This window comes from Anabrus simplex, chromosome 6 (genome assembly GCF_040414725.1).
Source record: "Anabrus simplex isolate iqAnaSimp1 chromosome 6, ASM4041472v1, whole genome shotgun sequence".
In the NCBI taxonomy this organism is placed as follows: domain Eukaryota; kingdom Metazoa; phylum Arthropoda; class Insecta; order Orthoptera; family Tettigoniidae; genus Anabrus; species Anabrus simplex.
The window spans coordinates 342,477,210-342,504,587 of NC_090270.1; the positions used below are offsets into that span (position 1 = coordinate 342,477,210).

The following is a 27,378-nucleotide window of genomic DNA, read 5'->3' on the forward strand; positions in this document are numbered from 1 at the left end:
CCAAATGATGTGACAATTATTTTCAGTAACAAAATAATTAATATATTCCCAGAAAATATCAATATATTAAAATGCCAATAGTACATGATGGTAAATAAATGTAATATACTACTGTAAAAGTTTCAGCATTTTGGTGTCAATAGTTTAGAAGAAAATGTTCTTTAAATCTAACATTGGAGGTATAGGAACGTCTGGGTCCCCTTCAATCAATTTCTTTTTTCAATATTGACTGGAAAGGAAGAAATACTATTTAAAATGCTTTCTGTGATACTTACTGTGCTGTCTCAACGTAGATTCTACTTAGAACTTGTGTGTATAAGCGTAAAGAATGATTCATGAATATTGAGCATATATTCATCTGGATGTGCTGGTTGGAACAAACATTTCATGTGTAGATCAAAGTGTACTCAAACTACCTTTACTTCACAATAACAATGGCAAGAGATTTCCTTTCTCAAGAAGGTTTATTCCACAGGCATGAGACCAGCATCTTCTAGACATCATGATTAATATAAAAACACACATTTCTATACCCTGTATTTATATCATTCTTCTGCATCACAACCTTGAAGAGTACGTTTAGCTTCTTGAGAATCAGCGTCGGTAACTTCTAAGGGGTTCCTTTTTATCAAGACATGGATAATCCTGGAATATATATGAACATTTCAATTATAAATTGCATTTTTGCATTGAGGAAATCACTAGTAAGTGGATGGGTTAATGAGGGATAAAAATGGCTTAGAAAGGCATACATCAACACACTTTCAAAGTGAAGCTGATGAAATGTGGTGTTGTGATGGAGATTATCGGATGGTATGAACAAAACTGAGCACCTGCATTTTTTCTACATTTTCATTTCATTTGTGTTTGTTCAGTCCTCAGAATATCCACCATTTGCTGTCATAGATTGCCTAGGCATCACTGAGGAGGCATACTGTACTATGAAAATGAGGAGTGAGTCGTTTCCCGTTGCTTTCCTCGCTGAGCCACAAGTTCCTATTACATATAAGTCTGCCAAGCACACTGAAATGCATTGCACTATGACCGACCCTATGAGCAACATTTTCACCTCATTCAAAGCAAGGAATGGTATTTTCTCTCAAGAGGAAGAAGTAAAGCCCTACGAACGTCTTATATTTCCCTGGTGCGGCACCCAACGACAATAGAAAATATGAGGAAACTAGAGGGTGTCTTGAGACTAGGAGAACGTTTAATTAACAAACACAACCCTTTAAAAACAGCCAGATCATTGCCACCAGTGAACACATTATGTAAACAAATAAACGTAGCCTTCCTTAAGAAAGCCCTGACAGACAACACATACCCCTCCCCTTTCCACCACATGCAGCTTAATTACCGCTCTCTTAAGAGAGGCCAAGGAGTTACTCTTGTCCCTCCCCTCGCCAAAACAACCTCATATTTAAATGGATTTTACGCAAGGTCTGCTCATACCTGGAATCTCTGAGATAAAACTGCTTTCTCTTCCTCACTTCCTCTGTGCAGTAAAGAAAATGTGTATGTAAATAGAAACCCATATGTGGTGTATATAACTTGTATAAAATAGAATTGCAAGAAAGATGGATGCAAGTACAGTTGAATGTGTATGCGTGTGTGTCTGGGAGTGGTTATGAATGAGTGTGTATACAGGGGTATGAGTGAGGTTATAAATGGCTGGGTTCAAAAGGATCAATCAATCAATACTGATCTGCATTTAGGGCAGTTGCCCAGGTGGCAGATTCCCTATCTGTTGCTTTCCTAGCCTTTTCCTAAATTATTTCAAAGAAAATGGAAATTTATTGAACATCTCCCTTGGTAAGTTATTCCAATCCCTAACTCCCCTTCCTATAAATGAATATTTGCCCCAGTTTGTCCTCTTGAATTCCAACTTTATCTTCATATTGTGATCTTTCCTACTTTTATAAACGCCATTCAAACTTATTCGTCTACTAATGTCATTCCACGCCATCTCTCCGCTGACAGCTCGGAACATACCACTTAGTCGAGCAGCTCTTTTTCTTTCTCTCAATTCTTCCCAACCCAAACATTGCAACATTTTTGTAACGCTACTCTTTTGTCGGAAATCACCAAGAACAAATCGAGCTGCTTTTCTTTGGATTTTTTCCAGTTCTTGAATCAGGTAATCCTGGTGAGGGTCCCATACACTGGAACCATACTCTAGTTGGGGTCTTACCAGAGACTTATATGCACTCTCCTTTACATCCTTACTACAACCCCTAAACACCCTCATAACCACGTGCAGAGATCTGTACCCTTTATTTACAATCCCATTTATGTGATTACCTCAATGAAGATCTTTCCTTATATTAACACCTAGATACTTACAATGATCTCCAAAAGGAACTTTCACCCCATCAACGCAGTAATTAAAACTGAGAGGACTTTTCCTATTTGTGAAACTCACAACCTGACTTTTAACCCCGTTTATCATCATACCATTGTCTGCTGTCCATCTCACAACATTTTCGAGGTCACGATGCAGTTGCTCACAATCTTGTAACTTATTTATCACTCTATAGAGAATAACATCATCCGCAAAAAGCCTTACCTCCGATTCCACTCCTTTACCCATATCATTTATATATATAAGAAAACATAAAGGTCCGATAATACTGCCTTGAGGAATTCCCCTCTTAATTATTACAGGGTCAGATAAAGCTTCACCTACTCTAACTCTCTGAGATCTATTTTCTAGAAATATAGCAACCCATTCAGTCACTCTTTTGTCTGGTGCAATTGCACTCATTTTTGCCAGTAGTCTCCCATGATCCACCCTATCAAATGCTTTAGACAGGTCAATCGCGATACAGTCCAATTGACCTCCTGAATCCAGGATATCTGCTATATCTTGCTGGAATCCTACAAGTTGGGCTTCAGTGGAATAACCTTTCCTAAACCCAAACTGCCTTCTATCAAACCAGTTATTAATTTTGCAAACATGTCTAATATAATCAGAAAGAATGCCTTCCCAAAGCTTACATAGAATGCATGTCAAACTTACTGGCCTGTAATTTTCAGCTTTATGTCTATAACCCTTTCCTTTATACACAGGGGCTACTATAGCAACTCTCCATTCATCTGGTATAGCTCCTCCGACGAAAAAATAATCAAATAAGTACTTCAGATATGGTACTATATCGCAACCCATTGTCTTTAGTATATCCCCAGAAATCTGATCAATTCCAGCTGCTTTTCTAGTTTTCAACTTTTGTGTCTTATTGTAAATGTCATTGTTATCATATGTAAATTTTATTACTTCTTTGGCCTTAGTTTCCTCCTCTATCTCGACATTATCCTTGAAACCAACAATCTTTACATACTGCTGACTGAATACTTCTGCCTTTTGAAGATCATCACATACACACTCCCCTTGTTCATTAATTATTCCTGGAATGTCCTTCTTGGAACCTGTTTCTGCCTTAAAATACCTATACATACCCTTCCATTTTTCACGAAAATTTGTATGACCGCCAATTATGGTTGCCATCATGTTATCCTTAGCTGCCTTCTTTGCTAGATTCAATTTTCTAGTAAGTTCCTTCAATTTCTCCTTACTTCCACAGCCATTTCTAACTCTATTTCTTTCCAGTCTGCACCTCCTTCTTAGTCTCTTTATTTCTCTATTATAATAAGGTGGGTCTTTACCATTCCTTACCACCCTTAATGGTACAAACCTGTTTTCGCATTCCTCAACAATTTCTTTAAACCCATCCCAGAGTCTGTTTACATTTTTATTACTCTAATATGTATACCATAAATCAAAGATAATTATCATTCTAAGAGGGCAGTGTTTGGAGTGTAAATATGTAAATTTAAAATTGTCCACATAAATGTAAATATTCAGTAGAGTTTATGTACACATACAGTACATGTGGAGATGGAGGCACTTCTATGTATTTTGGGCTTGCCCTTTCTCCATCTACCACCCTTGTACAATTTAATAATAATAATAATAATAATAATAATAATAATAATAATAATAATAATAGAAGAAGAAGAATCACATCACTCATACCTCAGTCACTTTCATGTTGTCAAAACTAAGGATAAGACAGACAGGTCAATGAAAGGAACAAAATTGCTCTAGCCCAGTAAACACTAGGTCTCACCAGCAAAGGCATAAGAATAATAAATAGTAATAGGTGCTTAGACATGAAGTGCCTACTACAATATGGAGTGCCTGATTTCCTGCAGAGTATCTGCATTGCTTTTGGGATGAATAAAGAATAGTAGGCGCTTTGAGAAAGGAGTGTGAACTACAAAATGTTGAAGGTAGCTCAGTAGGAAACTTCAGTTTCTTAAGAAAGGTTGACCACCATGTAATGCCAGAATATACGTTGGTGAATCAACCAGAAAAGTTTCATACGTGAAACTTAATAACAGACCTCTCTTTAGGTTTGGGAGACTTAATTTCGAATAGAAAATAAAAATGAAAACTGATAAGAAACAAACTGGAAATTAAAAGTACTTAACAAAATTAAAGCAATAGGAAGAGGAGTTTGGCAAATACACTCAAGGGGAAATACATAAAGCAAGAGTTATGAACTGAGAGGTGCTGTCTTATCGAATGAAGGTTTTCAGAGTGGTGTTTGGGAAGACATTGGAGTTCATAAGACAACTGTTTCCTTGAATGCTTTAAAGTAATGACTGCTTTGGAAATTAGGGCAGTATTGGGTTAGATATCCTTCTTCTGCTGAAAAGCTAGAAACCGAGAAAGACAGATGGCAGGAGAAGCATCATTTCTCTTCTGCAATAGGTGCTGCTATAGACAGTACCCACATACTGATGGTAAAACCTGCTCACCATGATGATGAATGTCAACAAAAGTGGATTTCATAAAATCAGCTTAGAAGCTACATGCAGTGGCAGTGAAGAATTTGCAAGTGTTGAAGCTTCTTGGCCAAGGACCGTACATGATCTGTGTATCTGGAAAAACTCAGACATACAGTATATAAGATAATGCAGTGGAAGGATGCTAGTGCCATGCTGCTTGAAGATTCAGGTTATGCCATAACTCCATGGGTGATGACGACCACCCCTTTTGAAAATCCCACCGCTCCTGAATGGCAATAACATTCGAGAGCGAGTTACATTTGAACAATATTTTGGAGATATCAAGCAGCATTTTCCTGTACTGCAAAACAGAACGATATTAAATGTTAATAACGTTCCATCTCTTGCACTATGGTCCTTTGTCTTACAAAACATTGCAGTTTTGCCAAGCAAAACAATTGCAATAGTCGTAAATAAGAATTAAAATATACCTATCTCTTAATCTGATATTGAGGAATTTATTTCCCTTGCATGTATTTGTCAAACTCCTCTTCCTACTTTAAAGTAACTTACATTTCAACTTACCAGTTTCCATTTTGATTTCAAATTATTTAATTTCTTCCAAATCTGAGATTCAATTACTTCACATCCTTCTGACAAGAGCTTCCCCTGTATCTCTTTAATTTCTTCTGATTTCTTTCTTTCTTTCTTTCTTTCTTTCTTTCTTTCTTTCTTTCTTTCTTTCTTTCTTTCTTTCTTTATATATTTATTTTAAATTCAGAAAGATTGATTCATTTAATAGAACACGATGGGTTATTAACAACTGCACAAAAATTAACTGAATGTATAAAAAATTCACTGTCCATCCTTACTATGAAACTCCAGTCCACTCAATAATTATGCATAACAACTGAATTAGTGAAAGCAATGTATACAAACTGTTTCAGTTTTGTCCAGACTCCAGTGGGGAAAATATATTGGTTTAGAAACCAACCTGGACTACGACAGAGAAGTGTATTATCTTCACTTATATATTTTTGACAAACATGAAATTCTAGGTTTAAGGCTCATCTCTAAAGATAATAGGCAACTTGATGTTTTAGGAGTGTACAGATTTAGAAAGGGTGATGCAAACTATGATTCAGAATTTTTTGATAAGATAATCAGCTATGTGGGAAATGATATGGAGAGGAACGTGATTGTAGCAAGTGATATCAATTTACCAAATGTCAATTGGGAAGGTAATGCGAACGACAGGAAGCATGACCAACAAATGGCAAATAAGTTAATCTGGGAAGGACAGCTGATTCAGAAAGTGATGAAACCAACTAGAGGGAAAAATATTCTGGACGTGTTGCTGGTAAAACCATATGAGCTCTATACAGAAACTGAAGTAATAGACGGTATTAGTGATCATGAAGCTGTTTTTATCGTAGTTAAAAATAAATGTGATAGAAAGGAAGATCGTAAAAGTAGGACTATTAGACAGTACCATATGTCTGATAAGACAGGCATGAGGGAGTTTTTAAAAAGTAATTATGATCAGTAGAAAACAGTAAATAAAAATGTAAACAGATTTTGGGATGGGTTTAAAGCAACTGTTGAGAAATGTGAAAACAGGTATGTACCTTTGAAGGTGGTAAGGAATGGTTAAGACCGGCTATATTATAACAGAGAAGTACAGAGACTAAGAAGGAGGTGCAGGTTGGAAAGAAATAGAGTTAGAAATGGCTGTGGAAGTAAGGAGAAATTGAAGGAACTTACTAGGAAATTGAATCTAGCGAAGAAGTCAGCTAAGGATAACATGAAGGCAAGCATAAATGGCAGTCATACAAATTTTAGTGAAAAATGGAATGGTATGTATAGGTACTTTAAGGCAGAAACAGGTTCCAAGAAGGACATTTCAGGAATCATTAATGAACAAGAGTGTGTATGTGAGGATCTTCAGAAGGCAGTATGTAAAGATTGTTGGTTACAAGGATAATGTCCAGATCGAGGAGGTGACTAATACTAAAGAAGTATTAGAATTTACCTATGATAGAATGACATTTACAGTAAGATACAAAAGTTGTAAACTAGAAAAGCAGCTGGAATTGATAAGATTTCTGGGGATACACTAAAGACAATGAGCTGGGATATAGTACCATATATGAAGAACTTATTTGATTACTATTTGCATGAAGGAACTATACCGAATGAATGGAGAGTTGCAATAGTGATAATCATCATCATCTTCACCAGTTTCCCAGGTGCGCTGTATGAGCGCTCATCACTTCAGGTACCATTCTTCTTCCTGTTCTTGGTTCCAATCCACTCCTCCATGTTCTAGATCTTGTTTGACTTGTTCGATCCATCTCCTTCGAGGTCTGCCTCTAGGTCTTTTGCCGTCTAAGGTTTTCTCCAACCATTCCTAAGCCACTGACCAACAGTCCATTCTTATTACATGGCCATATCATTTCAATCTTCATCTGATTATGGTATCACGTAACAATTCTCTTATTTGAATCTCTTGGCAAATCCTTTCGTTGCGGACCTTATCTCTCCTGGTTTTTTGTAGCATTGTCTGGAGGAATTTCATTTCTGCAGCTTGGAGTCTACTTTTATCTCTGCCTGTGATGATACAAGTTTCAAGGTCATAGGTTGTTATGGGCAAGAAGTAAGCTTGATAAAGTGTTTGTTTGACTAGTATTGGAATCTAGCTGTCCCAGAGAAGACTTCTAAACTGATAGTAAAGGACAGCTCCTCTTTGAAATCTGATCGGTTATCTTCAGTCAGGACACTACCGAGGTATTTGAAGTGGTTAACTTCTTGCAATTTCTGTCCATCTACTGTGATATTTGCTCTTGACTTTTGTCTGTTGACTGTCATAATAACTGTTTTCTTAAAGCTGATTTTAAGTCCAAATTCCTTAAAATGACAATTCCAAGCATTAATCATTCCTTGAACTTCTTCGTCATTACCTCCTCAAATCTCCACATCATCTGCTAATGCAAATGCCTTGAATGCACTGTTCTAGCTGTGCTGTTTCACTCTTTTCATTGTCTCATCCATCACTGTGATAAATAGTAGAGGTGACAAAGTGCTGCCTTGTTGCACTCCTTTACTTGTTATAAACCAGTTGGAATAGCCATTTCCTATCCTTACACAGCTCTGGCAGTGTTTTTGTACAACAGTTTTACTTTACTGATGAGAGATACTGGAACGTTTCTCCTTCTCAAGCAATCCCAAAGTTTATACCTCAGTATGCTGCCGTAAGCTTTTTCTAGGTCAAGAAAGACAAAGATGACATTTTTTCCCTTTTCCCAATGTTTTTCTATTATCATCTTAACAGCAAAAATTAGATCTGTTGTTGATCTGTTACTTCGAAACACGTATTGTTCTTTCTCAAGCTGTGGTTGAATGATCTTTCATAATCTTTTCTCTATCACTTTCTCCATCAACTTAAGTCCATGAGACAGGAGTGTGATTCCTCTATAATTGCCACATATCTGTGTATTTCCTTACTTGAAGATGGGGATTATACAACCCTTAGTCCAGTCAGTCAGGATTTTTTCTTCATTCCACACAGCATTCATCACACTAAATAGCCACTGAAGTCCATGAGTTCCAGCAGCTTTATAATCATGTCTGAGCTCACCTCATCAAGGCCAGGTGATCTGCCTTTGCTCATACAGTTCAGAGCATTTTCAGTCTCAAACCAAGTCAATGGGGATTCACTTTTTCCAGCCTTGTTCCCAGTATCCAATTCCAAATCTTCTTGAGTGATTTCTGCTGAGACTGTTCCATTATACAAGGAAGAAAAATACCTCCTCATCTCTTCCCGAATGTCTTCCTATCTCCACGTTATAATTCCATCATCTCTTTCCAATGCTTTAATTGGTACATGAATAGTTCTTTTGTTTTTTCACAATTCTGTACAGAAGTTTATTATTTCCTTTACTGTCTTCTACTTATTTGCCAGTAAATTCAAGCCAGTTTTTATCTTTCTCTGAGTTTTAGGTCTCTATACTTCTGTTCTAGTTCTCTCAGTTTTACGTAATGCTTATCTGTGCCTTTTAGGTTCTCTTTATCTCTTTCTCATCTTGCCATATTCCTATCTTTTATGGCTTGTTGAACAGAATCATTCCAACAAGAAGTTTCCTTTTCTTTTGGTATAAAACTTGTTTTTCCTACAGTATCAACAGCTGAGCTCACAAGTATTTTCTTGAATCGAGTGCATTCCTTTTCTCCCGTTTCTATCTCGTCTGTCTGGAGCTGGTCACGGATCCTTCTTTGGTATTATCCTTTTTTTTCCAGGTTCATCCAATTTTCACACCCTTATTTTGGGTTTTTGCCTGGTCTTCACATTTTCTACTGAGATGTTTCTAAAGGTTGCCATCAGTAATCTGTGGTCACTGTACAAGCTTTCTCTTGGCAATACTTTCACATTGGTGATAAACAAACCAGCTTCCTTATCACAGATAAACAGATAACATAATTGATTGAAGATTTCTGCTGTTCATCCCAGCTGTATCTTGTTACTTTATGGCTGGGTCTTTTCTGGAAGAAGATGTTCTAAATTATGAAGTTATTTCTTAAACAGAAGTCCAGCAGATCTTCATCCTCTTGGTTCCGGTTTCCAAAGCCATTTGGACCATTCACATTTTCATACCCTGTTCTATCAACTCCAACATCAGCATTCAAATCTCCCATCATGATTATATTATTTTCTTCAATATGTTCTTCCAGTTCATCCAGGAATGTGTCTTTCTCCTCTTGAGTACACCCAGATTGACGGGCATATACTTGGATTATGGTTAGGACCTCTTTCCCTATTTTCCTTCTTAGCTTAATTATTCTATCATTGACATGTTCTACATCCAACACTATGTCAATGTAAATGCCCCAATTTGTCCTCTTGAATTCCAAATTTATCTTTATATTGTGATCTTCCCTACTTTTAAAAACACCACTCAAACTTATTCGTCTACCAATATCATTCCACGCCATCTCTCCACTGACAGCTCGGAACATACCACTTAGTCTACCAACTCGTCTCCTTTCTCCCAAGTCTTCCCAGACCAAACTTCACAACATTTTTGTAACACTATACTTTTGCTGGAAATCACCCAAAACATATTGAGTTGCTTTCCTTTGGAATTTTTTTACTTTAATTCTCTGAGTTCTATTTTCTTGAAATATAGCCACCCATTCAGTCACTCTTTTGTCTAGTCCATTTTTGCCAGTAGTCTCCCATGATCTACCCTATCAAATGCCTTAGATAGATAAATCACGATGCAGTCCATTTGACCTCCTGAATCTAAGATATCTGGTAAAATTTGCTAGAATTGAACTTCAGTGGAATAACATTTCCTAAACCGGAACTGCCTTCTAGTGAACATTTGTTGAGAAAAGGAGTTGTAAAACAAGGAACTTACAGTGCCAATATGAATACAATAACTTGACTGCCAAGTGTGACCCAGAAAATAGCAGATGGAAGAGTGTTGATGCTTGCATTGTACACCTGTGAGTAAATAGTGCTGGACACCAGAGGGACGGCATTGTCGGCTACAGCAAGAATGGCAAACACTTTACCTGAAAGCAAATTAAAAACAACTCAGAAACAAATTAAAAATTAAACAGTAATTTAAATGATGCTGTTGCATGATGTATCAATAATTACTTGTTCTTGATTGGTGTCTAAAAGATTTCAGCAGCACACAGCCAAATCATCATTCAGACATTTAGAATGGGGGCCCACAGGCCCCAAGACCCCTTTGAGCTGACTAAAATGTATATGTTTCTATCTCTTTTAAGAAAATGCAGCTACTATCTCAGTAAAGAAGAGACTTTTCAATTTAATAAATGAGAACGGTACATTTTTTGTTAACCAGGCACCCTCCTATTGTAAAAACTGTTATATTCTTAACAACTTCTTTTGGTGAACCCTGCTTTACTGAAAATCAACTCGTCTATCATAAATTGTTTTGCTTATCAAGTTGCTATACGGGTAAATTTGTTGTTAACCCTAGAACTGCTAAACGTCGTGCTTGCGACGCAAGATAATATCACCAGAATGAAAACATCGCAGGCACGACGCATTGTACATACATTCGCTTAATCACATCTATATATATAAAATAACACTGACTAACTGACTGACTGACTGAATGACTGATTCATCACCGCCGAGCCAAAATTACAGGACATAAAGAAATGAAATTTGGGGGATATATATACAACATAGTGCTCACTAAGGAAGGATTTTTGGATATTCTATCGCTAAGGGGTTGAAAATGGGGTGAATTGCTTAAATGAGTATATTTATATCTTAAAAACTTAAAAGTTTACAGACAGAAAAATTGGTATCTGGAATCTCCTTTAAAAATAAAAAAAAACACATATTTTTTGTTTTCAGAAAATACAATTAAGCGGAGTGAAAAGGAGGTGAGAAAGGGGTTGAATACCTTTTATGAGGATACTTATATCTTAAAAACTGAAGACATTACAGACATGAAAGTTGGTATTTGGAATCTCCTTTAAAAATTAAGAGATGCATTTTTTTTGTTTGAAAATCCAGTTAATGCGGGGGGGGGACGGGGGGGGGAGTGGACAAGAGTGATAAAGGGGGTTAATTTTTAAGAAGACTATACCTACAGTATATCTCAGAAATGTAACATGTTACAGACATGAAACTTGGTGTTAGGAGTCTCCTTTAAAAATAAAGAAATACATATTTATTTATTTTTTTGTTTTCAGAAAATCCACTTAATTGAAGGGGGTGGGGGGGAAGGCTGAAAGAATTGAAAAATTGGTTGAATTCTTTGTATGAGGATACTTATATCTCAAAAACTAAAGATGTTGCAAATGTGAAAATTGGTATTTGGAATCTCCTTTAAAAATATAAACACATATTCTTTTGTTTTTTTGAAAAATCCACTTAAGAGGGGATGAAAGAATTGAAACATGAGTTGAGTTTTTTGTATGATGATACTTATATCTAAAGAAAAAACCCTAAAGATGTTACACACATAAAAATTGTTATTTGGAATCTCCTTTAAAAATAAAAAAACATGCATTTTGGGTGGAAAATTAACTTGGAGTGGGGTGTGGGCATGAAATAGGAGTTGAATTCTTTTCATGACTATACATATATCTCAAAAACTGAATATGTTACAGTTGTGATAATTGGTATCTGGAAGCTCCTATATAAATAAAGAGACACATATGTTTTTGTTTTCGGAAAGTTCACTCAAGAGGGGAGGGTGAAAGGAAGTTAAAAAATTGAATTCTTTTTACGGGGATACTTATATCTCAAAAACTGAAGATGTTGCAGACGTGAAAATTGGTATTTGGAATCTCCTTTAAAAATATAATCACGTATTCTTTTGTATTTGGAAAATCCACTTAAGTGGGGATGAAAGATTTGAAACATTAATTGAATTATTTGGATGAGGATACTTATATCTAAAGAAAAAAACCTAAAGATGTTATAGACATGAAACCTGGTTTTTGGAATCTCCTTTAAAAAAAACAACACATTTTGGGGGGCAAATTAACTTAACCGGGGGGGGGGGGAGGCAGTGAGAAAGGAGTTGAATTCTTTTGATGAGGATACTTATATCTCAAAATCTGAAGATGTTTACAGATATGATCTTTTTATTAGGAATATTTTTTTCAAAATAAAGAAACATATTGTATTCTTTCATTTTTGGAAAATCCTCTTAAGGGGGGGGGGGTGAATGAAATGAAAAATTAGTTGAATTATTTGTATGAAGATACTTATATCTCAAAAACTAAAGAAGTTACAGACATGAAAATTGGTATTTGGAATATTCTTAAAAAATAAACATGTCTTCTTTCATTTTTGAAAAATTCACTTAAGTGGGGGGTGGAAGAATTGAAAAATAAATTGAATTATTTGTATGAGGATACTCATATCTAAAAAAAAAAACAGAGATGTTACAGACATGAAAATTAGTATTTGGAATCTCCTTTAAAAATAAAGAAACACAAACTTTTTATATGCGGAAAATCAACTTACTGGGAGTGGTGAAAATAAGAAAAGAAGGAGTTGAATTCTGTTTATGAGGATACTTATATTTCAAAAACTGAAGATGTTACAGACGTGAATGTTGGTATTTTGAATCTCCTTTCAAAATAAAGAAACTTGTATGTTTTGTTTTCGGAAGATCCACTTAAGGTACCAAAAAGAATTTAAAAAGCGGGTGAATTTTTAAAATGAATACCAGTATTTCTACAGTATAAAACAGAAACTTAACATGTTACAGACATTAAACTTGGTATTCGGAAAGTCCTTTAAAAATACAGGAACATGTATATTTTGTTTTTGGAAATGGCACTTAACGGGGGTGAAAAGAAGTAAAAAAGAGTTGACTTATTTTTTAATGAGGATACTTGTATCTCAAAAACTGAAGATGTTACAGATGTGAAAATTGGTATTTGGAATCTACTTTAAAAATAAAGAAACATATATTTTATTGTTTTTGGAAAATCCACTTAGGTAGGGGTGGGGGAAGGACTGATAATGGGGTTGAATTCTGTAGACATGATACAGGCTTATGGGCTTATGCCGTGACTAGAAAATAAGGTGAAATTCTTTATGTTTCGCAGAGAACTGTGCTCTACATCATCAGAAGAACATCTTGACTGTCCACGAGAAAGGCTTCTTAAAACAAACTGAAGATGTTAAAGACGTGAAAATTGGTATTTGGGATCTACTTTAGAAATAAAGAAACATGTACCTATATTTTCTTGTTTTTGAAAAATCCACTTATGTGGGGGTGGGGTTGGGATGGGGTGGGGGAAGGACTGATAAAGGGGTTGAATTTTATAGACATGATAGAAGCCTTTCTCGTGGACAGTCAAGACGGGTCGTGAAAGCATCAATGGGTTGAATTCATTTTATGGGGATACTTATATCTCAAACACCGAAGATAGTACAGATGTGGAAAGAGGTATTTAGAATCTCCTTTAAAAATAAAAAAAACATGTATTATTTTGTTTTTCTTGTTTTCAACTTGAGAGAAGCCTGTTTCTCACATGTACAGTTCCATGTCATATGGTCACTTTAGCCCCAAAAGGCAATTTCACAAACATGGTTTACAATGGAACTCAGTTTTTCGGTGAGGTTTTATATTTTAGGGATTTTCTAATAATGTCCTAGTACAGTACCGAGGAACGATAACTTTTATCAAATTACGCAATCAATACGAGCACAGCCATAGGTAACTGCTCGTATAACATATTTATCTTTCACTTACGCTATTGTAGCAAGTAAGACTTTGAAGACAAAGCTTCAAGTCTTTCATCACACATTCCTCACTAGCCGTAAATGACTATGCCTTGTAAGGCCTGGCAGGAAAAGAAAACTCTCTGAGTGCTCAGCGACTGACAGAACTATGTGTCGCTCGAAACTTTTAATTCTTTTTTGTTTTTGTTTCTGTGTTTACCTTTGAGAGTTTAATATTTTTTTAAACTAGAAGAATTTTGGCATGTTTTTTATATAGTGATTTTTAAAAATGATTGTTTTAATGGTGAAGTTGAAAATATGGAAAACAAAAACTTTCTTTCAAAATGTTGATCGCCTCATAATTACCAGATAAGTAAGTAAGTTATCTAATACTTATATGATCATGTTAAATAAAGCTTTTGAGTAATATTGTGTGTTACATGTCTAACTTTTCTCTACCTAAGCGTGATTAAATATGTTTAAAAAATAAATATCCAATGCATAAGTAAATGGCCTGGCAATTAGGGAAAAACACTCGGCACTTCTAGGCTTAAAAAATACTTGTATGCAGAAAGAGGATTTACTATTAAGTTTTTTTTTTTAACAGAATAAATTATATTTGTTTGTGGCATCGACCCCTGTAGGATCTCTTGCCACTACTTGCACCATATGATATGAACCTGCGTGTAAATGGAACTGCGGAAGTGTAGAGTGTTGATTGTGAGGAAAGGGACATTAAGGACGACACAAATACCCTGTCCCCAGGACAAGGATATTAATCATTTTCAATTAAAAACCCCTAAGCCAGCCGGGAATCGAACCCAGGGCCACCGGGTGACAGGCGGACGTGCTGCCCCCTACACCGTGGGGATGGACTACTGTTAAGTTAGGGTCTTTTCTGTGTGTATCACAGTGATAACAATCATGAATTTCATGTTTGGTTCTGAAAACAATGTGAAAGTATGCTGAGATTTATAAGCAACCAGACATTCGTTTTTGATAGGGTTACTCAGAAACAGAACAGTGACAGTGTTAATCCTAACAATGTAAATAGTGTTACTAATCAAAAAGAAATTAATCAATTTCTGGCAGTCTGAAATATCGCTTTTTGTGTAATCCTTTTTGACACCAGATTCAAAATATAAACTTCCTGTGCAAGATAATAATGGGCATAATAGAAAATGTCAGTTGAAATGGATGAAGGATTTCCCTTGATTAGCTTATAGTGCTAAACGTAATGGAGCATACTGTTGATTCTGTGTATTATTCAGTATAAGTGAGTGGGGGGGGGGGGGTAGAGGAGACCAAAATCAGTACTTTACAAGAAAAGTGAGTCGATCATTGACACAATGCGAAAATGGAGGATTGCATTCTCGGACACATACACCGCTCACCAAATACAAGACACCTCAAACAACTTTTTTATTTCTTTTGGAATAGTTAAACAAAAAACACATGGTTTAAAGAAATAGAAATGGATTTAGATGAATTTAAAATTACTAAAGATCAAATTGAAAATAGAGAATAGAAACGGATTCCAAATAACAAGTACACAAGACTATCACTAAAAATATCGCGGCGTAAGCAGTATGTTATATCTGCAGAAGAACGGGCTGCAAGATCATCCAGAATGAAGAAGGAAAAAGCTGTCAAGTGTTAAAAAGCAGAACTTATTCTCTGAAGACTTTGTTGTATAATGGTGCTCTAATATGTGGATGTGGTTAAAGAAAGACAATGATGGCACCCAATATTATGTATTGTATCCAAGAACGCTACCCTTCCATATAATCTCAACTGACATCAATAATAATGTTATTGGCTTTACGTCCCACTAACTACTTTCACAGTTTTCGGAGACAACGAGGTGCCAGAATTTAGTCCCGCAGGAGTGTTTTTGTGTGCTAGTAAATCTACCGACACAAGGGTGACATAGCTGAGTATCTTCAAATACCATCGGACTGAGCCAGGATCGAACCTGCCAAGCTGGGGTCAGAAGGCCAGCGCCTCAACCGTCTGAACCACTCAGCCTGGCAACTGACGTCAAAGGACTGAATGAACACTGTTCCTTGCCAGTACGCCTAGAAAAAATAAACTAAAATTGTCGGAATCAAACTCAAGGTCACTCTAAATGTAAACAAAAGCTGATAAACTCTCCTAGATTACAGCCATGACCAAACATGCTAATAGACTTCTTCTGGTGTGATTAAATAGCCAAACCAGTGCTCAGACTATTTTCCAGCATACAAAATGTACCTGTTGCTTATACACTCAATCAGTCCTCCTGTCCTTGACAGCAGCACATCCATCCCTTATCTTTCTATCTAATCTGGATTCATAATATCCTATCACATGCAGAACATTGTAATTATAACGCACCACAAGCACACCCACTCAACACAAACAGTTCAATGGAACTGGTCAGCAACTCAGCAAAGAATAATAGAGGGGGAAAAATGTTACTGTAGCGAATTTCTCAATTTGTTAACTGGGAAAACAATGCAAATGTCAGAAAGAATGACCAATAATTGGTAAATAAGTTAATCAGGGAAGAACAGCTCAATCAGAAAGTGACAGAACCAACTAAAGAGAAAAGTGCTGATAAAACCAGATGAGATCTATAGAGAAATTGAAGCAATAGATGGTATTAGTGATCACAAAGCTATTTTCATCATAGTTAAAAATAAATACAATGGAAAGGAAGGTTGTAAAAGCTTCAAGAGTACCTCTGGCTCAACCTCAACAACATTACCGACCTATGGTCGTGCAAGTATAGTTGCACCTTGCAATATGTACCCATGGCCAGTAGGCAGTAATGATCACTCTTTGAATGTTAAAAGTTTAGCATAGTAATTGCAAATATTCAAATATATATTCCATTATGGCATACCACGTTAAATAAGAGTGTCAAGATATTACGTCCAAATAAGAATATTTTGGTACCCCTAAGATGCTAAAACTATATTGAACTTTAAAGTTTGACATTTTTCTCACCAAGCGCACTGGCAAAATGTTATCCTCCTTAAGTCAGATAACTGAGTGAATGTGTTAAAAAGTAATTATGATCCATGGAAAATGGTAAATAAAAATGTAAACAGTCTGTGGGATGTTGAGGAATGTGAAAACAGGTATGTACCTCTAAAGATGGTGAAGAAACGTAAAGGCCTGCTATATTAGAATTTTTGTCATCTCACCAACATAACACCGTATTCACTCGCGTATTAAGCCCCCTTTTTCCCCACTTTTACAGCCAAAAAAAGTAAAGGGGGGTCCAATATGCAATAACCTCAAATTTTGTGCAGTGAACACATGACTTCTAGGCCATAAAGAGCTATAATTTGTACATGTAAACATTCTACACTGTTCCTTAACAAAACCTATGAATGTATTTGAGCTATACTGGCTATTTTCATTGGAAGGCAGTGTTTCTAAATGTTAAAAGTCAATAAATGGTGAACACTACATTTGGGTCTACATATAAAATAAATATAATCCATTTTAATTACTCATATCACATCAATAATAATATAAGAGAATTTATTGGACTCCAACCTATTCAATACATTACAGGATGTTAACATTTTTAGTTAAACATCGTTAAAATGTTAAAATGTTTCGCCCTCCATGTGGGGCATCATCAGTCATATCAAAGCACCTCAAAATTAAACCAGACGTCTGGTTGGAAATTATGAACATAATACATAAGAAAGAATACATTAAAAAACACGTACAAAGTCCTATCCTAAATGAAATAACAATAGACTAGTTACACATAGTAAAATACACTAGTGGTTTCTTAATATTAAAATGAGGTCATCATATGCACAGTATAAAAATGAAAGTAATCAAAGTCTATATGATATTGAGTTCGATGGTAGTTCTACGTAGTATATACAAATGTTGGCAAAATAAAACACAATTTATAATTACTGTACACTTATTTATAATTGTTAAAATTGATGAGGTAAAACATTCCAATTTGTCTATTTGTAAATTGGCTCCAACAAAAATAATTCGCCCTAGGATTCATGAGGTAGTCAACTCCGTTGGTCACTCTCTATTTGAATGGAGTGCACAGTGCAAGTGAATAGCTTTTGTTGATTATAAAATGAGGCTGTGCTAAGACAGAGTTAAAAACAACACCGGCTTCAAATGAAGATAGTTAAAAACATCATTAGGTTCTTCCTAGTTGACTAAAGGTTTGCGTATATTTTGTTGTTGAAGTGTGGGAAAGTCAGTTGTTGGTTGAATGGGCAACGGTCGAAAATGTTGTGCAGTGCAATTGGTGTTTGAGCTGTCCTACATGTGAGGGAAATCTGAAAATGGAGGATTTGTCTTAATTAGTTAAGTGAAATGACGGAAAAAGAGAAGAAAAGGGGAAATCATTGAGAAATGAAAGCTGTTGAGCTGTTACCTAATTGTTAGGAGTTTTGTGGAGCACTGGCTGTCGCTAATGTCCTGCTCCTCGTGTTGTACGTGTGACGTCTTAGAGGAGGGGAGTGGATTTGAGAAGGCGGGGCTGTGGGTATGTGATTGGCGCTTGGGGAGGAGTTGTGTGTATTGGAGGGAGAATAGGGGCGTGATGAGTTGAGCAGCTTAGTGGGGGTGCTTGGAGAGCTTGTTTTGAGGACGTTAACAAGTCTTTTGTCTTTCAGATTTAAACTATTGAGCGAAAATATTAATTGTTCACAAAGAGGGCTTTGGTTGTCTATTGGATCATTTAAATTTTTATTCTTATTATATTTTTGGTCCAAAAAAATGTATAAATTTTTGAACTCGGTCATGAGCCTGCCTTTATCTAGTCTTTTTAAAATTTGGAGATCCTGTTCGATTGTGGTAAAGCTATGTCCGGTGTCTTTCATATGGATGCTCATGGCTGAGTGTTTATTGTGCTTTTGGGCATTGAAATGTTCTGCATATCTAATTGCAAAACTTCTACCAGTTTGATCGATATATGAACTGTTACATTCAGCACATTTCAGTCTATAAATGCCAGAGCCCGAAAATTTATTGTTGTCCGAGTTTATCTTATTGTGGTTGAAAAATAGCTTTTGATTAGAATTATGGGTCTTATAGGCTACCCTAATATCATGTTTTTTTAAAGGGGTAGCGATTTGTTGTATAATGGGGTTAATGTAGGTGAATGATGCATATTTAGGCTTATTAATTTTTATTGGGGAGAGGTTTGTGGCCAATTTCAGTTTCATTTTATTGATTATTTTCTGTATGATTGAGGGATTGTATCCATTGAAAACAGCTATTTCTTTTATGGTACTTATTTCTTTTTTTAAATTGACGGTTGACATGGGAATTTTTAACGCTCTGTACACTAAACTGTAAAATGAGGCTTGTTTGTGCGATTGTGGGTGAAGAGAATTTTGTTTTATGGTTGTGGGAGTGAATGAAGGTTTTCTGTGAATCTGGAATTCGAAATTGTTTAAGGTCCTGGTGATTGTAATGTCTAAAAAATTGATGAAATTATTGTCCTCATCTTCTTTAGTAAACTTGATGCAATTATCAAGGCTGTTTAAGTAAGTTAGTATGTCTTCACTATTGTTGCAGCTTTTGTCTATTATTGCTAGTGTGTCATTGACATAGCGTAGCCAAAGACACAAACCATTAATGTTGTTTGTTATTTTACTATTTTCGAGGTTGTCCATATAAATTTTGGCGAGTATTCCCGAAATGGGATCACCCATGGCTAGACCTTCTTGTTTGTATATCTTATTATTGAACGTAAAATAATTGTTATGAAGGACGAAAGTTAGTAATTGTAAGCATTCTTCTATTTCTAACTGACTTAAGGTGCTGTGTTTAGAAAGATTAGTTCGTATGATTTCGATAGTTTTTTTAGCGGGAATGTTCGAGAACATATTGGTAATGTCAAATGAGCACATTATGTGGTTAGGCTACAAATTAAATTTATTTAAAGTTTCGCATAATTCTATTGAGTTTTTAATAGGGTGTTTATTGTGAAATGTGAAGTGTTTCTTAAGAAATTTTTGGAGGAACTGAGAAGTTTTGTACGTTGGGCTATTTCGGCTATTTATGATGGGTCGAATGGGAACGTCATTTTTATGTATTTTTGGCAGTGATCTGACGGTGGGTAATTTGGGATTCATGTTGATGAGTTTTTGATGTTCGTGTTCATTAAATAAAAAAGGTGAAATTTTTAGGAGTGTTTTTAAATTACGCTGAGTTTTTAAGATAGGATCTTTTGAAATTATTGAGTACGAATTATCGGAAAATAAATCCTCCGTTTTTTGGATGTAGTCGTGTTTATTCATTAGGACTACGGCATTGCCTTTGTCGGCTTTCGTTACTATAACATTATTGGTGTCTACCTTTTTTCTTAATTCGTGGGTTTGTTTGAGAACGGTGAAATTATTGATGTCGGAAACTTCTTTTACAAGGGTGGGTAATTTCTTTTTTATCTCATATCTCACGTCATTTTGTCTGTCGAAGGGAATTTGTTTATTTATGTTGGATTCAACTTCGGCGATTGTGGTAATTATGTCCTCGGCTTTATTTGGACTAGGCCAATTATATTTTAGGCCTTGGTCAAAGAAATTGATTTCATTATCCGAAAATGTGGTGTTAGATAAATTGATGGTGGTTGGAGTGTTTTTCCATGAGGGGGTGAAAGTTTCTCTATTTTTGTTTTGGTTTATGGATTTAGGTTTCTCTTCTAATAGACATGTCAACTTGTGGTCTAAGATTTTTTGTTTTTTGTCTAATATGTTCTGCAATTTATGTGCAATGTGTCTTTGGTATGAGCTCCATTCGAGAGGTGATAATGACTGAGCAGTGATCAAATGTTCCCGGTAAAGCTGCAGGTTTAGTAGGGATTTTTTTCTATACATTAGTTTAATTTCATTTCTAAGCCAGATGGTGTTGACTTTATTTTGGACGTCTTTAGATTTGAGTGTTGGAATGTTTTTCCTTTGAGTTGATTTTAAGAAATTCGGCACCAGACCTAATCTTAAACATTCTTTTAAGAATAAGATATCTTTTGAAATTTTACCGATTTTGATTTTGATGTTTTGATATCTATTTTTATTTTTATTAGCCTGGTTGGCTTTATCATTACAAGTAATGCTTTGATATGACTGATGATGCCCCACATGGAGGGCGAAACATGTCTCCATTTTAACGATGTTTAACTAAAAATGTTAACATCCTGTAATGTATTGAATAGGTTGGAGTCCAATAAATTCTCTTATATTATTATTGAGATTCTTTCAATACGGAAAATAAAATGATTTTCATTACATATCACATCATTCGTTCCTCTGATGAGTTTGACGTCAGGAAGGGCCTGAATTAAAAACTTGCTACAAAGATTTGTCTCACTTCATACTTGACCCCATAAAGAAAAGGGATAAGGTATTGTATTATCCTGTTATGCAATATTGATATAAAATAACTCAATGGCCAGTTATTTGTCTCTGTCCGTTGAGCAGTAGGCCTACTACACAGTAAACCTGATCACTGCTTTTATTTTAATTGTCTTGCGCTGCTAACTTCCCTGCTACTGGCGTGTCACCATGCCAAGTGTCGTCATCTTCACTGCCACCTCGTCAGCCATATACTGCAACTGCAATCGAGACTGAGAGCATTTGAGTTCCCACAAATAGGGTTCCCATCTTTTTGAACCTTTTAAAAATTGTTTTGTTCCCGACTGTAGAGTCCAAACTGTGTGGAGCTATTCCCAAATGGTTTCTGGAGATGGTCTCTGATATTCCCAGCTGGTGTATTTGTAGCAGAAGCCACCCCTTCTGAATAAAGCCATGTTGTTGAAACCGTGCCAAACCACCAGCTGATAAGTAGGGTATGTTACGAGTTGTATTTCCGAATGTAATACATAGTGACTGGAAGCATTATTTTGATAACTGCAGCTGTTGAAAGTCAGACCCTTATTTTTAAGTATATTTCATGCTTATTTCTCTACATTTATCACATCAGGATTTACCTAAACAGCTGTAAATGAGAAAAGAGAGACATAATTGTTTAGGTTAGGTATGGTATCACCCGAATGGTGCCAAAACTTCCAAGTCAGAAAGAATAGAAATAAATAACAGGAAAGTTTGCCACTTTTATGGATATCTACAGGTGTGGCGGTAATGCGTTTTATTATCATAATGTTTAATTTCATATATTCGTTGTCTCCCATATTCTATTAACACATACCCTAGTATGTTTTGTTTGGCGTCTCCAAAAATTGTTGAAAATAAGTGGGGACATAAAAATATTAATATTATTATTTTCATCTGTTAGGTACATTGGCGAGTAAAACAATTGTGATTGGGTTGTTTTTATCACGTTTTAAACCTACTTCTCTCCCAAAAAAACCTATATTGGCCCAAGTTACGAGATATTAAACAATCACCTTGTTAATGATTTCGCCTGCCTATATTAATAGGCTTAGCAACAACCGTGAATATTTCTTAACTAAAGTAAACTTGTTTCCTCATACCGAGGTGGTGCAGCTCTTTCTTAGACAGGCCCCCAGTGGAAGGGAGTTGCATGTACCATTTTTACCGCAAATCAACCTTTCTGCCATTCATAAATCTCTGGCAACACGGTACAGGGAATTGAACTCAGGCTCCCGAGAATGGCAGCTAATTGTGCTAACCATTACGCTGGTGGGCATTCTTAACTACAAAACACAGGCATATATACATGACCAATGCGTGCTTGCAAAGCGCGGGTCAGACACGAAACTGTTCACCTATTTGTGCAATGTCAATAGAGCTGCAGTAGGCCTACCCTACCCTACCCTACGGAGCCAGACTATGAAACACAGATGTACCGCATGAGTTTGACACGTGTTTTCATTGCGTGAGTCGTACGGACGAAACTATTCACAAATTCGTGTGATGTCATTAGAGCTGCAAGGTTTGTAGCTGCTTCAAAGTGGAATCGTTGTTCTTTGATGAATTACATTGGGGGGGGGGGGTCTTATGTGCGAGTTTTATTTTTTCATTTTCTTCATCTCGAAAAGCCAAGGGGAGTGTAATACGTGAGGGGGTCAAATACATGAGTAAATACGGTATTTATCAATATCTATTCATAATAATCTTACCTCTTTCACTAATTGGAACAACTTTAGATGTCATAGATCTTAATACAGGAGCCACAACAGGACCCAAGGATGCAATCGTAGCACCTGCAACCAGAGCATAACTTCCATAATGAGAAAGAACCAGTATAGTATGTGTAATAATACATTTATATAAATATAAAAATGCCTAATTCAGTCAATACTTTCTTGAATAATATTGTAATGACATATAAATTATATGCATCAAATATTCAGTTCAATGGTACTACAACTCAAAAAAAGTAGACTGTCCGGTGGATGAGATTTAAGATTTTGGCAATGAAAACTAAAATAAATATATTTTTAAAATATTTTCAATCATGTTTACCTCACATGTGGAAAAAAAATACAAGTGATTTTCGTGATGTATGATGCAAGTCCGACTTTGGGGGAAATGAAAGACATATCAGGCTGTCAGTTAAGTGGCTGATTGATGACTATAGGGAGAGACAAGTGGCACGGTAGTGAGAAAGTTGTTCCTTGTGAACATAAAGTCAATGCTGGGGTTGCCAAGGGTCGCTGAAGACATAACGACACGATACAAACCGAACACATCAGCCAAGAAGTTGAAGAACCAATATGTCTTGGGTCATTAGCATCTACCTTGAAGTCACTGTAGATCAAGACAGTGGTCTCGGTGTCAGGCTTCATAGTCATTGAATAATCAGTCCATAGACTGGTCTGCTGGTACAAAATGATGCTAAGCTGTACAGTTGTTTGCAGCCCTTTTCATTGCTACGATGTTTCCCATTCCGGTATCTTCCCGGATTTGCTTGAGATGTATATATATCTTGGTCTTTCTCGAAGTCACTTTCTATTCATGAATCCTTCCACAGTTAATCAATCAATCAATCAATCAATCAATCAATCAATCAATCAATCAATCAATCAATAACTACTGGTCTGCATTTAAGGCAGTCGCTAAGATGGCAGATTACCCATCTGTTGTTTATGTAAACTTTTCTAAAATAATTTCAAAGAATTTGGAAATTTATTGAACATCTCCCTTGGTAAATTATTCCAATCCCTAACTCCTCTTCTTATAAATTAAATTTGCCACAATTTGTCCTCTTGAATTCCAACTTTATCTTCATATTGTGATCTTTCCTACTTTCAAAACAACACTGAAACTTATTTGTCTACTAATGTCATTCCACGCCATCTCTCCATTGACAGCTCGGAGCATGCCACTTGATAACACCAATATAAATGGTCCCTTATTGCACATTATAAATTTTCCAGCTAACTCATTCCTGGATACCAGCGTTTTGCCCCAGTGTGCTAAGTTGGGCTCATCAGTTGGTAAATAGCACACCTACCAAAACACATGGCTAGTGCATACCCTGGAGGCCACTGAGTAGGGTACTTGGAGCCACCGGCAGTGTCAGTGCACTTTGTCTCATTACCGAAAATTGTGGTATTATAAATTTACTCATTCAGAACAAATATATTAGGTTCCCTATGGGAATCAACATCTGTATCGCTTGCCTCTTTGTTGAGCAGCTCGTTTCCTTTCTCGCAAGTCTTCCCAGTCCAAACTTTGCAACATTTCTGTAATGCTACTCTTTTGTCAGAAATCACCCAGAACAAATCGTGTCAGAAATCACCCACAACAAATCGAGCTGCTTTTCTTTAGTTTTTTTCCAGTTTTCGTATCAAGTAATCCTAGTGAGGGTCCCATACACTGGAACTATACTCTAGTTGGGGTCTTACTAGAGACTTATATGCCCTCTCTTTTACGTCCCTACTACAACTCCTAAATATCCTCATAACAATGTGCAAAGATCTGTACCCTTTATTTACAATCATATTTATGTGATTACCCCAATGAAGATCTTTCCTTATATTAACATCGAGGTACTTCAGCGATTCCCATAAGGAAATTTCACCCCACCAATGCAGTAATTTAAACTGAGAGGACTTTTCCTATCAGAGAAACTCACAACCGGACTTTTAATCCCGTTTATCATCATACCATTCCCTGCAGCCCATCTCACAACATTATCAATGGTTTTTTTTTCAGTCGCTGACAGTCTTGTAACTTACATACAATATACAATAAATGTCATCAAGTGAGAATGGCGTGAGGTGTGGCCCCTCCAAGAAAGATATCTTTTGCAAATCAGTTCTATCAGGGATCTCTTCTGCTTTACTCTGTGCAGTACTTCAGTATTTGTCACCTTTTCTATCCACGAAACTTTAATAATCCCACAAAAACACCACATTTCGAAGGCCCAGGATACTTAACACAACCTTTGTTTATTGTCCATGTTTCTGACACGTATAATAGAGCATGTAGTATTCTTATACAAAGGGGCAGATTGAGTTTATTGCCACACAACAATGTGATGTTGGCTTGAAACATTACAGCTCTTTATCTCTGCCACACTATTTTCTGGCCGTTAAACTTTTGGACTAGTTTTATCTTGTCACTGACGATCATTAAGTGGAGTTGTTTTGGTGATTGCAGTGCGGCCATGCATTTTGTCTTCGAGGTATTTATTTCCATTCAGTACCTTTCCACAGTGGATGCAATTCTGGAAATCATTCAATCAATGATCTGCATTTAGGGCTGTCGCCCAAGTGGCAGATTACCTATCAAACATTTTCAAAGAACTTGGAAATTTATTGAGCATTTCCGTCGATAATTTTTTCCAATCCTTTACTCCTCATCCTATTAATGAATGTTTGCCCCAAATTTGTTCTTTTGAATTCCAACTTTATCTTCATATTATGATCTTTCCTGCTTTAATGTCATTCCGTGCCATCTCCCCACTGACAGCTCAAAACATATCGCATAGTGGAGCATCTCGTCTCCTTACTCCCAAGTCTTATTAGACCAAAGTTCGCAACATTTTTGTAACACTACTTCTTTGTCAGAAATCACCCAGAACAAATATCGTGCTGCTTTCCTTCGGATCTCTTCCAGTTCATTGATTATAATGAAGATGCACTACCTGCTAGTAAGGCCTGGTCATCTGCAAATTTTATTATCCTGTCTATGCTTCATATCTGGTATTAATTTCTTTGTTTACCGGGTGAGTTGGCCATGTGGTTAGGGGTGCGCAGCTATGAGCTCTCATCTGGGAGATAGTGGGTTCCAATCCCACTGTCGGCAACCCTGAAGATGGTTTTCTGTGGTTTCCGATTTTCACACCAGGCAAATACTGGGGTTGTACCTTAATTAAGGCCACGGCCACTTCGTTCCCATTCCTAGGCCTTTCCTGTCCCATCGTCGCCATAAGACCTATTTGTGTCGGTGTGATGTAAACCAAAATAGCAAAAAAAAAAAAATTCTTTGTTTTGAGAGATACCAGGGCACAGAAAATTAAGGCACCATTGACAGTTACATCAAGCAGACAGCAATCACCCACATACGAATATTTGACTCCTAGATGTCTATTGATTTCAAATGTAACAGCATCACAATGGGTGGGACTGTCGCCACACCACCTGCTGCCCCACATCTAGGTGAACTACACCCAGTTATCACGTTCTTTCTTGAATCTAGTGATGGTAGTCATAGCCTCCTCATCCATCCATGTTTCATACAAGGCAAGATAATTACTCTAGCAGATGATTTTCTGTCTTGATAGCTGCCTCTGTGGATCAGTGGTAGAGTGTCGGCCTCCGGATCCCAAGATAGCGGGTTCAAACCCGGCAGAGGTAGTCGGATTTTTGAAGGGCGGAAAAAAGTCCATTCGACACTCCATGTCGTACGATGTCGGCATGTAAAAGATCTCTGGTGACACATTTGGTGTTTACCCGACAAAATTCATTAAATCTCAGCCATAGACGCCCAAGAGAGTTTTGGTTTACTCGGTCTGCCATCTAGTGGGGGCCTAGAGTAAGACGGAACGTCTAAATTGACGAGCAGACAGCCAGATGGCGTCAAATTGAAATGTCTGCACACGGTAGCTGAGGCCATACGATTATTATTATTATTTTTTAGCTGTTGAGGGTGCCATAAGTCTTAGTACATTGTAACCAATAGTAAGAATGTTGGTGGGAGGAAGTACGCATCCTCTATATCAGAAGTCCACTGCAAACTGAACACCTAGTGACACAGGTAACTAATTATATAGTCCAAGCCTGTAAAGAATCGTACTACTCAGTATCATACTGTACCAGTCAATGCGTATGTCTCTGTAAGTCGTATGATTCTGTGTGGTTATATTTAGTAAAGTTGAAGTCTGAGAATATTTAGGATGGGACAGTTCAATCATATTTGAATTACTTTTTCCAATGGTACCAA

The 27,378-nt window shown here is 36.4% G+C and overlaps 1 protein-coding gene across 4 annotated transcripts in view; it reads right to left on the reverse strand.

Annotated features, from left to right (window-relative positions):
- Window positions 1–402: 402 nt before the first annotated feature.
- LOC136875357 (probable peptidoglycan muropeptide transporter SLC46) overlaps window positions 403–27,378 on the reverse strand; it is a 175,403-nt gene continuing 148,427 nt past the window's right edge. For 3 of the 4 annotated variants that reach the window (XM_067148900.2, XM_067148901.2, XM_067148899.2), the window contains 3 exons: window positions 23,106–23,189; window positions 10,209–10,365; window positions 403–645 (listed from right to left, as the gene is read on the reverse strand). In XM_067148900.2, the coding sequence (XP_067005001.1) occupies window positions 546–645; window positions 10,209–10,365; window positions 23,106–23,189 (341 nt within the window). In that variant the 3' untranslated portion in view covers window positions 403–545. The remainder of the gene's footprint in view (window positions 646–10,208; window positions 10,366–23,105; window positions 23,190–27,378) is intronic. The other variant, XM_067148902.2, reaches the window with a different exon arrangement.